This window comes from Chanos chanos, chromosome 10 (genome assembly GCF_902362185.1).
Source record: "Chanos chanos chromosome 10, fChaCha1.1, whole genome shotgun sequence".
Taxonomy (NCBI): Eukaryota; Metazoa; Chordata; class Actinopteri; order Gonorynchiformes; family Chanidae; genus Chanos; species Chanos chanos.
This window is the reverse complement of record NC_044504.1, coordinates 1,442,816-1,457,500: the sequence shown is the minus strand read 5'-3', so window position 1 is coordinate 1,457,500 and position 14,685 is coordinate 1,442,816. Positions and strand designations below refer to the sequence as shown.

The 14,685-nt window shown below is 44.1% G+C and overlaps 1 protein-coding gene across 1 annotated transcript; it reads left to right on the top strand.

The window, feature by feature from the left end:
* The first annotated feature begins 2,556 nt into the window (after nucleotides 1-2,556).
* On the top strand, nucleotides 2,557-11,882 carry lnpa (limb and neural patterns a). The gene is made up of 13 exons (XM_030786704.1): nucleotides 2,557-2,596; nucleotides 4,122-4,235; nucleotides 4,757-4,798; nucleotides 6,054-6,241; nucleotides 6,417-6,475; nucleotides 7,376-7,416; nucleotides 8,292-8,375; nucleotides 8,495-8,543; nucleotides 8,764-8,964; nucleotides 9,850-9,955; nucleotides 10,163-10,233; nucleotides 10,573-10,722; nucleotides 11,579-11,882. The coding sequence occupies exons 2-13, from the start codon at nucleotides 4,209-4,211 to the stop codon at nucleotides 11,779-11,781; spliced, it is 1,221 nt and encodes a 406-aa protein (XP_030642564.1). The 5' UTR covers nucleotides 2,557-2,596; nucleotides 4,122-4,208; the 3' UTR covers nucleotides 11,782-11,882.
* The last annotated feature ends 2,803 nt before the right edge of the window (nucleotides 11,883-14,685 follow it).

Here is a 14,685-nt window from a genome sequence, read left to right as displayed (position 1 = left end):
CTATTGTTAAACCGACACGTTGTATGCTAATTCACCTCCTTGAATATTCCAGAAAACATGGGCATGTTTGCCATTACCTGAGGAAGCAGTTTCCTCCGAAGTAGTATCACCTTACGTTTTTCTATCCTGAAACGGTTTCAGTCAATATCCAGGCAGAGAACTAAATTGTCTGCCTAAATATATTGCCGGCAAAAGTGTTTTGCCAAATATTAATTACATTTATTTTATGTTCCCAGTGGGTCATATGAAATCTCTGAATGAACAAAAGGCACGTGCTACACTATGGTGACGTTGGTAAGATGAGTCATTGAGTCATTATATTTCCATTTAACAAATATTCTATAGTATAAAAGGTCTAACTGCCGTCCGTCACACGTAAGATTTCTTGGCATCTACAAACGTTTTAAGACACAGCGTGTCATATGTCATTCTATTTTATTTTATGGAAGCAGTTTGTAAACTCTAGTTTAAAAATGATTAAAAATAAACACTTAAGTGGGGTACTTAAATGATGTCTATTGCACTTGTACTTTCAATCAGGAATACATGTTTGAAAAATGTGTAAATATTTCACGTTTTACTTTCAGAAAGTCACTGTGATAAAGCTAGAAATGAACCTGGGTGATGCTTTAGTATGATCCATTCAGGCAATATGGCTTTTTAGACTCTCTCCGCTGTATTCGCCTTCAGCCTCACTCGTTTTTAAGTTTTGCTATCTAAGTGTTCCTAAAACCATGCTCTTAAATTTTCACCTCGACTCACTATTTGAAAAATTAATTTAATTTATTGAACTCAACTCCATTATCTGCACAACTAATTACAGCTTTATGTAAGAACGTAGTTTCAGTATGTTTTCACCTCTGATTATTACTAAACCAAAAAATGCCCAGAGTAAACATGTTTATTTGAACGGTTTCACACATCACTGTCTTTCTACTTCGTTGAAAAAATAGAAACAACCATTTCTTTTACTTCATTTCATCAAAGGCTTAGATTCACTGGAACACAATGGTCTTTAATAGTAAAACACAATGGTCTTTAATGGGCTACAACAGAGAATTTATTCAGTCTTTTTAGTGTTCAAGGCAAAATCAGCAGTGTAAAATCGACACTAACAGTGAACATATGTGCATCCACATTTACACCCTCAGTGTAAATTTAATACTGGTGGATTTTCTGTGCTGCATTATAACAGAGACAATCGGAGTTCGTTTAAAGGGAGCGGGAGTATGTGTGTAAGGATTAAAACTTGAGTTTGTGGTTTCTAAATTACTGTGTCCCTTAATTTTCTCCAATTTTCCCCCTTTTTTGGGGGAAATTCAAGAGCTGTTCCATGGTCCAGAATCTTGAGTTTACCCCTGCTATGGAGAAACGGCTGTAATTGTATGGACTTTGGGAAATTGAGTGTGGAACCAGGATGCTGTCCGTGGTGCTGATTTGGGTCACAGGGGGGTGTGGAGGGAAGATATCTCTGGCCATTCTGTGGGACCTTCCATGCACTCTGCCAATCGTTCCTGCTCAGGAGGTAGTCACACTGGCATGTCCCCCGTGGTGATTTACCGAGCATGACACTGATTTAAAAAGTACCTCTCTCAGTTTCATTAAGGCACTGTAATTGTTTACATCCAAAAATCAGACCAAATCAACAGACTTTTATGGTATTCTTTTCAGTCACTCGATTATCCACCTGCTCCCAGTGTGAAGCCTGGACAGCTATCCAGAAAGGAGAGGAGCTGTGTTAAATAAATCGTGTCCATAACTGTTTTCTGCAGTAGGGTCTTCAGGACACAGCCTCTCACCGTTTGGGTTTGAAGGGGCTTCATTCCACAGAATATAACATACATCTCTTATCAGTCAGCTCAGGCACTCAGTTCCGTTTTGGGCTCATATCCATTTGTGTTCAGGATAAGTGAATCTATTGAAATACAAGGTTTCTTGAAGATGAGATTTACTAGTAAGTTCCGGGTTGCACAGTTGAAGGCATTTGAATTTGGTCCACATTTTAGTGACAAGACAACAACACCTGCAACAGGGAGACCCTGAGTTGTGTACTAGCACATAGGCTATGGGTGCACATGAAGACGCTTTTAGGTTGTTTTACTAGCCGACAGCTAATGAAAGGTGTATTGGATGAAATCTGTTGTCATTCAACTACTGATTGAAAAATTACCTGAGAGAATCAGATGCAAACTTCTGAAATAACCAACACACCAGCATTTTACATCGGCTAGTTATTTTTACTCACATTATGCGGTAGAAATTAATATGTTCACATAAATATTAGTGGTATGAGAGGAATGTTTTTTACTCCATTAGTTAAATTCTGTAACCAATATTTTTTATTTTATAATGTTTATAGGATTTATATCTATATCTTAAAACGTGGGATTAATAATTGTTAATTGTCTTCATGTGGAGAAAAGATATTGTGTTGAATTTCGTTTCTATCTTCGCGGGAAAACCTGATCCCGTGACAAACTCAGAAGAAAGAGCCCGTGTCGCAATGAGTTGTGGGAAGGATTTGCTGACGTATTCCACACTAGTGAAGTTAGCCGCTCTATATTGACTGACATAGCTGAACTCCTCTACCACGCAGGTAACTTTGTATAAGAGTTGTAGAATTTTTTATTGCTTTGTTCGGTTCACAGTTGTCCACGAATGAGTTGCATGTGCTTTGTAGGTACTGTAGGACACCGCCTCATTTAATTTTTGAGCACAACGTTCGATATCTCTTTACTAACCAGTTAGCTAACCAGCTAGCGGTTGTTTTGCGATGCTCACGTCGAAGAAGTTTGATTCCTCTTACTATCTGGTAATGTACTTATTTTAGCGTGGCACACAGAGTAGCTAAACGGCGTTTTCACTTTCAGTAACCGACTTAATAAAAGAGGGGGCTTGACGATTCAGTCTTCATTGGGAGTTTCTTGAGCTAGCAAGCTGTCCGCAACATTTTCTGAAACTAAAATATACTGCATATTTCAACGGGAATTAGTTGTGTTGTTTTTTTTTTTCTGTGGCACTCTCAATGTTACATCTCTGAAAGCTTACAAGCAACTGTTATTAAATTTTAATAGCCAATTATTTGAAACTTTGCAAACATTTGTCATGTATATTCTTTGCAGTTGGTCCGTGACAGTGACACTTTGGTCGACAAATTACTGCTCCCAGCTTGTATACGTAATTTTATCCTATCATCCTGCGAATAAAGTGTTGGGCAATTAAAGTTGTGTTTTCTGGTTGTTGCGGGATTCCAGGTTTACTTTTCAGCGTGAAGTTAACGCGGAATGATTGTTTAACATTTCAGCTGTCAAGGAGCCGTGATGTGTTAGATAACATATCAACTGGACAGTCGTCTCTGGTTTTCCAGTGCGTTGTCTGTTTTGATCACAGCTGTAAATTCGAGCCAATTGGCTAATAGTTCGGCTCGCCATTAGCGGTGCAACATTTAAAGCATTTGCAGTCCAAAATAGAGGCGTGTCCTGTTACTTTGACTTTTTGGAGTCGGCTGTGTGTGTGTGTGTTCGTTCGTGTGTATCTATGTGTATGTGCAATATGGGGGGGGGGGGGGGGGGGGGGGGGGGGGGGGGGGGGTTGTCAGAAGCAAGCCTTCGGTGGTATTTTTGGATATTCCATGCGCGAGACAAAACCTAGCTTGTCACTACTCTCACAGCTGCTGCGTAGAATAAGCATGACACACGTTGAAGTACCGCTAGATCTATAGTGTAGCCTATACGTGGCCGTTACTAATTCAGATCAACTCTTTCCCTTAATATAATTCTGTTATGATTTCAGAGGAAAGGTTATCTCTCTGTCTTTTCACCAATGACCAATGTTCTTATTTGAGAAGAACTCTGGCGGTGGGGGGTGGGGGGGTAAATTTCCTTGGATGTGAAGATCATAACAGTGACTGTCCCTAGTTAGATAGAGTGAGACTGCGCTGTGTGAGCCCATTCTCCTGCAGACTCAGATATAGAGTCGTTTCAGCATTAGAACAGTACAGTGAGCAGGAAAACCAGCTAACCTGGAACAGCTGGTGATCTGTAAGCTTCTGTTTGGTACAAGATCTTGTGGTTAGTGACTCGTGATGTTGGAGTTTTAAGTTAAGGATGATTTGTCAACAGGTGGGGAGTCTTTCTTGTGTTTAATCCAAGAAATTCAACGAAGACCTGAGCGGCTGAGCAGAGGGCCCACAGTGCACCTTTACCAACATGGGGGCGGTGGTATCCCGATGGAGGGTAAGTATAAGTGTGATCTCAGATGATGTGTCCTGTTTGAGCTTGATTCAGGACTCACTGATCCAGGACTCACTGACTGATATGCTGCTGTACCTGTATGCCTCTGTGTTTGTAATGTAGTCTCCATGAGAAACGGAGTGTGAGGACCTGTGGCATGTCCTGACTGCTGTAGTGTACTGTAAAGCACTTAGATCCTCTCCTAAGCCTCCCTGTAGGTTAAGTGTCAGTGTGTGTCCTGCCTGCTGTTTGCTTTTCATGTTATGAAAGTTGCCTGGGAAATAAAGCTGGAAGTTATGCAAATCTTTGCTGTGTTCTCTCTGTACAGACTGCTGTAGATAAGAGAGCCAGTGCCTATGGAAACCCTTTAAACTGCCCCCCCCCCCCCCCCCCCCCCCCCCCCCCAAAAAATAACCTCTTTAAACAGCCAGTTTTAGCTATGCTCACTCAAGTCCTGTTCCTTTTAAGTTCTGTTATAGCAAGGAAAGACAAGAATGATATGAAAAACTGTGAATGTTTTGCAGGCCAAGCCGTCCACCGTAGAAGTTTTGGAAGGACTTGAGAAGGTGAGTGTTTGCCTGGATCACACCATCTGGTTGTGTTTGTCGTTTCCTTCTGTCATTCATGAAAGAGCACAGTCAGTCTTTTTTCTGCCATGTAATAGCCCGTCAGCAATTAGCTGGGCATAAATCAGAGGGTTGTTTTTTTTGGTTTTTGTTTTTTTTTCCCTTTTCTTTTCTTTTCTGACTGAGCTCTTTAATGACTTGGTTGCACTGAGGTAGGCCGTTAGTCTAACCAGCCTTACAGAGATAGGAGTTCATAGACAGACAGACAGACACGCGTGTGTGTGTGTGTGTATGTGTGTTTGTGTGTGTGCCACCCACCCCTGGCTTTCTCACTCAGTGCAGTAAGACTACAGAGGCTGTCTCTGAAATCTGCTTCGATATTTTTGGTTTGTGGATATTCGATACTTCATCTTCAGCTTTGGATTTCAGTGGCCTGAAGGGAAGGGCTGGACAGCATGTGTATCGCAGAATGAAACTGTGACCTCATTCTTTGAATAACTTTATTGTGTGTTTGTTGGTGTGGGACCAGGGCAGAATCAGATGATTTACCAAATGAGTGTAAGGTTTCCTCAAACATGACTCTGTGACCTCAACAGGGTCAACAAGAGCCCACGGATCATAGTTACACATTCCCTCACTGCCTTACTAAACACACAAACTGTCCTCACAGTGCCATCCAATCAGGACTGTGACGTTGAAATAATCATTTTAGATTTGATTGTTCTCATAACCATGAAGTACAAAAAAAAGCAGCACCATTTGGAGGGAAAAAAAACAGAAGGCAGGAGCGTGTTTTGAGTTGGACTCTAAATGAGGACATGAGTTTCCACTCATTTTGACTAATGGATGTCAGGAGATTAGGAGCAATGATGTTTTCCAGTTTAGGAAATAAATGTTTGTTTAATGCCGATTCCCCAAGATCCACCGTATGTGCAGAGCATAGTAACAGAAGGAAAGAGTTCAAGGCAGTGTTAGAGTGTGTTTGTCAACTTTTTTCATTATAGATACGGTCATTTTGCAAAGCCAACTGGTGTTTTAAGTGGAGTAACTCTTATAGAGAGAGAGAGAGAGAGATGTAGAGGATTGCTGTATGGTCTTTACGTAACGTTTTTTAGGGTCCTCTCTAACAGGATGCATGTTTACTCTCTGCAGCCAAGTTCATGACCTGAGTGCTAAAGCTAATGCTGTGTTGTTTGTTGTCAGTGTGTGAGTGGCTGTGCTGATGGGAATGTCATATACACACGTACATTTGCAGGACATCCAGAGCCTTGAGGAGGACCGGGAGAAGAATCAGAAAATGCTGAAGTTATGGGTGTGGAGACTGATGTTGTACTCCTGCCTCCTCTACCTGATATGCTGTGTAATCGTGTATGTTTGGTACCTGCCAGAGCAAACCATTGGACGGCTAATAGTAGCCTCACCCTTTTTAATATTCCCAGTACTGTAAGTATGGATGTCTCATGGTTTACTGACTCATTATCATTTTTTCATTATTTATTTATTTATTTTCACAGGTTGCTTCCAGAACTAAACATTTCTGCCATTTTTACAGAAGTGATGTTGATTGTTCTAAGCTGGTGTGAATGACTAAGATGCAGATGTTGCTTTTGTCTGACAGAGTCTGGTTATTGAGGAAGCTGTTGATCGCTTTGTTTTCAAAACGGACAGAACGAAACAGTAAGGTCCAGTTTTGTTGGCTTTCTACCCCCCCCCCCCCCCCCCCCCCCCCCCCCATTTGATTTGGCCTTGCATTGCTCAGAATGATTATAACCATCTATAAAAATATAATATTCTCATTTCTTGACGCACACTGTATCTAGTTTTTTTTTAAATTTATTTAGTTTTTCGTCTCTATCAAGTGATCCAAACGGCACGGTCCAGTCAGCAGCAGACCGGTGCTCATATTGCATGATGACAGAAGCTGTAAAAAAAATACTCGACATTATTATGGTGGAAAGTAGACGGACTGTTACGCGCTCCTCTCATTGCCCAAACAGTTAGACACGCCCAAAAAACATCCATCTGCAAGACACGCCCAAAAAACATCCATCTGTAGGCACATCTGTGGAGAGAGCCTCGTTTTTAAACATGTTACTGTCCTGTTAGTGAGAGATTGATCTGTTCTGAAGGCCTGTTAGATGACGCACAAGGCCATGTGGTTCTGCATGTGTTCCTGCTGAGTCATTTGGTTAAAACTTTGGATAGTGTTCATTTTACATTAACTAAACGCACTGTTGGTCAGACAAGACAAAGCGCTATTTATCCCAGACGAAATAGTTTTGCCATAGTTACTCACGTAGTACACTTAACGATGTGGTTAGAGAGAAACACATGAGTGAAGTCCTAATAACACTATGGTAAAAGATCTCAGATATCCAGTGTATGAAAACTGCATGTTGATGCTCCATGTGTACTGATCAACAGTTCATAGAATATCACCACATCACCAGGCATCATGACAAATTCAATGATTTTTCCCTTAAGGAACGCTGCATGCATCTATTATTAATCAGCTTAGCATGTATTACAGAAAGAAAGAAAGAAAAAAAAATGTTCTCTTTTTCTTCTGTTTGTCAGATGAAAAATTAGAGGAGCTGAAGTCACAAAAAAGAAAAATAGTAAGTGTTTTGTGTAATTTGCTGCTGTTGGTTTTGATATGGATTTGGTGTGAGCCTGTTTTAATGTGCTGTGATATAACTGACCAGTGACATCGTCTTTCTCGATCCCATTAGACTTTCAGTTTTTTATTTTTTGACACAGTCAGATATGAAAAGTCGTCCTCTCACGCATGTCAGATCATTTTACCGTTTTTCCCCGAGCTTCAGCCTTTTCGGTAGAAGCGATCTGTCTATAGGCGCGGCACGGCGCACCACCATCAGAGTTTTCTCTGCTTTTTTTTCTGCAATTATCGTCTTTCTGTAGACTCGTTCAGAATGGTCGTTTCTGTTCCTAATACGTAACGGTGAATCAGTGAAGACAGCGGTTTAATTGGCAGAGAGACTTTCCTTCAGAACGCCGCTCTCTGTTAACGGCCGTCTGTAAACGAATAGCATTTAGTTCACGCAGGAAATAAATCTGAGAAATTGCTTGTCATCTACTGTCATGTCTAATAACTTTCAATAATTATGGCTGATGGATTTTCACACTTTACATTATTGGACTAGCGCTTGTAATTATTCTTTCCATTATGTGTAAATAATTAGCACTATTTGGTTTTTCGCTGAAATGAAGGTTCAGATGAAAACCGGAGGCATCAGGGTAAGAAATTGGCAGTCTCGCGCGGCGTTCTCTTCCTCTTGCGTAGATTCGCTCCTCGAAACGAGATCCTGCCGAGTGTTTGCATGCTCATTACGATCCGCCGGCTAGCAGCCCTCATCAAACGGCAGAGTGAAAGCGCGGATGTGATCGCCGTCTCTGTTTACGCCTCTGTATGAATGCACTGGCCATGGTAACGCCCTCGGCTGTCATCTGAAACCCTCTCTCTGTCTCTCAGCTCGAACAGGTTATGGAAACCGAAACCTACAAAAATGCTAAACTCATCCTGGAAAGGTTCGACCCCGACTCCAAGAAAAAAGTTGTAAGTTTGAATTAATGTAAACCTACTCGCTCAGGTGAAATTAAAATGAATCCGTGGACTGTTGATTAGATGGGTGAGAGTTCATTTCTCATGAATGAATTTTTGATTTCTCACCGGAGGAGCTGGAGGCCACACCTGGGCCACACATGACGCCGAGACACGGCCAAGGTAAGACCATCTCCAGACCTCCTCCTCCTCCTCCTCCTCCACTATGCGAATTATTCCACACATGGGTGTGTTTGTCAAATGGGGTTAATGGCTGGCCTGGTGTTACATCACGCTGTAATGCAGATTAAGCCTGGATCGGCCATAAAGAGCTGTCCAGGCCCGTGCCAATTAGAGCTCATCTCACACCCACGCCGGTGAACTGCCATTGTGTTCTTGTCAGAGCTGCGTCAGAGACATGTGACTCCACGTCCCCCGGTCGCCACGGGGACCCCGACGGCGGCGGCTCGCCCCCCCCAGGGCCCCGCCCCTCACTCCGCCCCCGGAGGGCCTCCGGAGAGGGGCCTTTCTGCCGCCGCCGCAGCCAATCAGAGCATCACGAGGAGGTCGGTCACGCCCACCGCTACCCCGGTGCCTGGCATGGGTGAGTTTCCTACCACGTCACGGCGGGCCTGTGTCACTCTGCAGTGTGACATTAGAATAAGTCTGTGGAAGAGTACAGCTGTGAAGCCTGGGGTATGATCTGTGTCCAGGTCGTGTGGCAGGTCTGACTGAGAGGGTGAGGAGGTGATGTGGGAACCTAAAGAAATGAGACAGTTCTATGTGAAGAGTTAACTGAAAATCTGGACTGTTAACCGCGTTCAGGAATAAAACGGAATGGTCTTTCATTTCCGCTCCTCTGTGTTTAATGTTGGCGTATCTGACGCTACGGCAGTGATGTATGTGTCCCATGCTCTAATTTTTTTTTTTCTCCTCTCTCTTTTCTCCGCTGATTGACACTTGACAAACTGCCTCGGTTTAACGGCGTGATGGATAACGTTTGCTTTTGCGTAAACGTTAGTGAAATGTTTGTGTCCTCGCCGTTAAGTTTAGGCTAATCCAGGCAAAAGCCCTTTTGCAGGAAATTGAAAGTGAAAAGCAATTTGATAACGCGCAGTCACCACTGAGTCTCCATATGTTGGTAAATTAATACGCGGCGGGGAGCCGAGACTTTGCCAAATCTCCCAGAAATGACCAGTCATCTCGTTATGATTGCTCTTGATGTTAAATTATATTAATTAGCACTCAGCTCCACAGCGGGCTCTGACGTGCACATGCCTCTGCAGGAAAGTCCATTTCCAAGTCATTATTAAAATCTGTCCCTTTCAGCCACTTATCATTGCATCTGCCTCACGCCCTGGGCCTGTTTCCTGGCACACGCTGGCTTTCAGCGCCTCTCCTCCCACACTTAGTGTGACTGCTGCCCTCCGAACATTACTTCAGGCATTTTGTGTGTGTGTGTGTGTGTGTGTGTGTGTGTGTGTTACAGGAATGCACCCTCCTGGTCCTCCGCTTGTCAGACCCATCCTGCCTCGGGAGAGAGGTGCTATGGACAGGGTTCTGGAATACCTCGTTGGCGATGGTCCACAGAACAGGTCAAAGCCCTGCTCCATTTTTTTTTTTTTTATAAAATAACAGACTTTACATAATTTACATTTACATAATAAGGTCGGTGGATAAGAAGTGTTTGAATATTTCTGATGTCCTGAGTGAAAAGCCAGAACAGAAATGTAGGGGAGAAATTTTGATGAGTGTGTGTTTTCTGAATGTTTCTCTGTCTCTCTCCCACTCTGTCTCTGTAGATATGCCCTCATATGCCAGCAGTGTGTGTCCCATAACGGCATGGCGTTGAAAGAGGAATTTGAATACGTTGGTAAGATTTAGAGAAACACAGACGGTTTCTGTCAGACTCCATCAGACCCAGTGTCTTCATTCGCCCTCTAGCACTTGGCAGGGCCATATTTTACCCCAGTGTTTAAAGCCCCTCTCTCCTCTGGCCTGTGGAGGCAAACACACAGCACGCTTCCAGATTGAATATGCAAACAAGCACGGCCCACTTTTTCCCCCCACCTCTTTATGCCTCTCTGATGCTGCCTGCGTGCGTGCGCGCGTGCGTGCGTGCGTGCGTGCGTGCGTGCACGACTCTTTTCATTTTCATATATATTAAGATTGGTGCTTGAGCGTGAGGGTGTTGTGTGCTCCTCCGTTGCAGCTTTCAGGTGCGCCTACTGTTACTTCCTGAATCCCGCCAGAAAGACGCGACCCCAAGCCCCGCGCCTCCTGGAGTTCAGCGGCGAGAGGAAGACGATGTCAGAGACGCAGGCTCCAGCTGCCGAGTCTGAGCGGCCGCCACCTGCCGCAGGTACTGGGCTCCCGGCGTGAACAGCAGGGCTCCGGCACACGCGGCCGCCGCGCCGGCCTCACTCACACCGCTAAAAAAAACACACAAAAAACCCCATTCACCCAGGGAGATCCGCCAGGCCGAGGCTGAGCTTCTGCCTCCCTGCTCAACCGTCAGTCAGCCAGCCAGTTCAGTGATGCAGCCATTTGTTTTTAAAACCACATCTCAAAGTTTTTTAGTTATAGAATTTATTTATTAATTGTATTATCAGATCCGTTGTTTGTGGTGACACTGACTGGGTGTCACAGTCAGCTCTGTTCTGCTTTTCACTGGATTCTACAATATTTTCTTTTCTCCTAAGCATATTATTTTGGCATCTGGCGTGGTTATTTCACACATTATATTGGGGTGTGTGTAGTGTGATCCAGTCTGTTAAATCCTGTTAGCTCATTGGCTGAAAAGGGGCGATAGACGTGATCTTGGTCAGAGCATCAGTGCACGTCCTCTCTCTGTGCGTCACTCTCTTGGCCGCTGTGGAACTAAAACTCAGTCCTGTTAAAACCAAGCACTCGTACTTTGGTAGTTTGTGCCCGGCTGGCATATCTCCAAAGCCTTTTGAAAATAAGTGTCATTCGTTTGTGGATTCAGGATCTGATTTCATGTATTTGTGTGAAAATGTTTCTCCTTTTTCCCATAATGCTGTGTGACTGAGAGAACTCATTAGGACTTGTCTGGGCTAAAGGCCTGGTCACCCGAACGGGCGCCTCAGCACCTACAGTGGTGCTTTAAGCTGAAAGGAGAGCGGGCCTGTGTGCAGGTTCCAGGCCCTGAGTGTGTTTTTATATATTCATACTCTCCTCTTCCTCATTTGAACCAGAGTCCACACCACCAGCCTCGCCAATCAAAAAGGAGGCGGAGCCTGAGGAGCTGCAGCCTGAGACGGCAGAGCCGGAGGCGGAGGCGGAGCCGGAGGCAGAGGCGGAGGAGGAGGAGGAGAAAGCTGCAGCTGTGGATCCGAGCACGCAGCTCACTGACAAATCAGACGAGGAGCAGGAGGCGTCGGCCATGGAGGTGGAGTAGAGCGAATGCTGCAACAGCGTGACGTTTCACTTCACAGCGACTTTAATGCATTTCAGCACAAATGACATCTAGCGCTTCATGACGCCGTGTGTGTGTGTGTGTGTGTGTGTGTGTGTGTGTGTGTGTGTGTGTGTGTGTGCGCGCGCGCGCGTGCGTGTGTGTGCGTGTGTGTGTTACTGGCCTAGCCCTCAGCCTACACACTCTGTTTTGTTTGTCCTTTTTGTTTATCCTCTCCACTGAAATAGACACGGTCCTGGTTTATGTTTCTTCCTTTGGTCGTTAAACTGATGACTGTTCTTAATGATGGTAAAGTGATGGCGATGCCAATAGTTCTGTGCTGAAAGGGACATTTCATTTGTTTTTCTTTTTTTCCTCTCAGTTAATTCGAGTGTTAAAGTAGCTGTTTTAGAGATAAAAGTATAGTAATAATTTTGATGAATTTATATAGCCAGTAACTACATGGTTAAGTTATTTTCGCCAGTTTCAATGTTTCCTCCAATAGTTTACACGTCTGTTATGTTTCATTTGTGTAGCATGGATTTTGATGAGCTCACTGCTGTGTTATGGTTCTACATTTTCAGTGACTTGCTTTCTCTGTTTTCTTTACATGTTTTGGTTGTGTGGAGTACCATTAGCACTGTCTTTGTTTTGGTGACCGAATGTTTTCATGTACAGCTCTACAATAATGCAAAAAAAAAAAAGAAAAGAAGTCTTCCGTGATAGAATGTGAGATATTTATAGTATTTATAGATATTTACATCTCTGCCGCAGTGCCTTCCTTTAAACGATACTGAATGACTGTGGATACTGGGGCCTGCAGGTTGGCCTCTGGATGTTTACATACACAGAACAGGTACAGATGAGGTGTGTGCTTTTATTTATTGCTTCAGAGCAAGCAGAACGTGCTTACAGAGAGCTTTGTGTGTCTGAGGTGTTTCATAACTGAATAAATAGAATCTATTTCATTATCTCGTCTGACTCGTCTGACGTTTGTGTTCATTTGACATGGAAATGCTGCTCTTATCACGCGGGCCACACAGGGCGTTTCGTAAAAGCACATTATTCCTACACTGAGCTGATCCAGTCCAAAACTCTCATGTTCCTCCCTAGCCCTGCTGATGTGTTGAAACATTCCCTCTGTGTTCTGGAAACATGAGGTTCGGTCCCTAAGTGAATTTTTTTTTTTTTTCCTTATTTGTTTATGAATTTCGATTCGTCTGAGGCATGCTAGCCGGCGACTCCGCAGGTTGCCGGTTACTCATCCTTGTCCCTAAATGGTTAAGTCCCCCCCCCCCCCCCCCCCCCCCCCCCCCCCCCCCCCCCCCCCCCCCCTCCCCTGTGAGCGGGAGGGGAGCGTGTCCTTTTGTTGAAATTGGTTATTAAGTCTGTTAGTGAGCTGGTTTATAGCTGAGCCACCTGCCTGTCTGATTTCTATCTGGCCTGTCAGAGGGAGACGTTGAAGAGGAGGCGTTAAAACGCAGTCCGTTTTCATTAGTCGTCCAGCCTCAGGTTGTGATCATTCTGTTTTAGCCCATTGATCATGTGAGACAGTGTTAGATAATGCTCTCGACAGGCCACACCAGCCCAATCTTGATTGTTTGACCCTCTTCATTTGCAACGAGAGAGCTATCTGTGTCGGTATTGGCCCGTGTCTCCCTCTGCTCTCCCCGCGCCTCCTCTCCGCTCGCAGCCCGGGAGAACCAAGGGTCACCCGCTTACATTTGTCTTTGGGTTTTGATAATGTATGTTTACAGAGGCACCACCCTCACAGCGCGGCAATGCATCACTGTCAGCCGGACGCTAACACCTGATTCCAACAGCACCACGCGGCGGCAGGTTTGACCTCTGACAAACGCGCAGAAGAGAGACGGGCGGGAGAGAAAATAGCCTGTCAATAGGACATTTGAACCTCTCTGCAGCGAGTATGATGTAGATCAAGTGTTTCTAAATACCTTTGTTTGGAGCAGAGGTTTGAACGAGGCGCCCCGAGCTGGCCCGGTTATGTGATTACGCGGGGGGGGGGGGGGGGGGGGGGGGGAGAGACCAAAACAAAGCAAGATGAAGTTCCATTTTTATATTATGGCAGCCAAACGTGCTTACCGTCTGCAGGTATATGGTTTTTGTGAAACTGCATTTGTCTGATTTCTCACTGCGAGAGAACATTGTCAGTAGAAACCATTTTGTGTATTTTTGAATTGCCATCAGTTTCCAAACAGGCAATTTTTGCCAGAAAGATTTTATCTTTTTTTTTATTATTATTTATTTATTTCAAAGCAGGCAATTTTTGCAAGGAAAAAATGTATTTTTATGTCAGTAATACAACTGCTCCTTTATGGAAGATTTGACTGTGGAAGCAGATGGAGTGATTGGAAGGAATTTCAGGACAATGCATCTTTCACTTTCAGAGGAGGAAATGGAGAATTCATGAAATAGACCACCTTCTTTTTTTTTTTTCTTTCTAACTTGCTATAGAACAAGCAGGACTAGCGTAACCAAACAGAGAGGAAATGCCAGAGGATTAATTATTGGGTCTTCCTCATTGGCGGCTCCAGTGTGCATCTTCTACCAAGGGGCCGTTTTGTTCTTTAGAATGTCATGAAAGGGTTCATAAATGCTCTTAAGTCTCTCCCATCTGGAGATAGATGTATTGGATGGAGGGGGAAAAAAACAAATGAAGAGATGAGGTTTTGGACAGTGAAAGCCCTTCTGGTCCATTCAGCACAGGGATTACATCAGCGTTGTGCTATCAGCAAGACACTAATTGATTTTCAAGGATGACAAACGACATACATGGCCCCAGTGCAGAGGTAATTCTGAATCAAGAATCAAAAGTGTACAGCAGGGATGTCCCGAGGTCCGCCGTTCTTTTAATACTCATCTTTCACACGTACAGCCCGTTCCGCA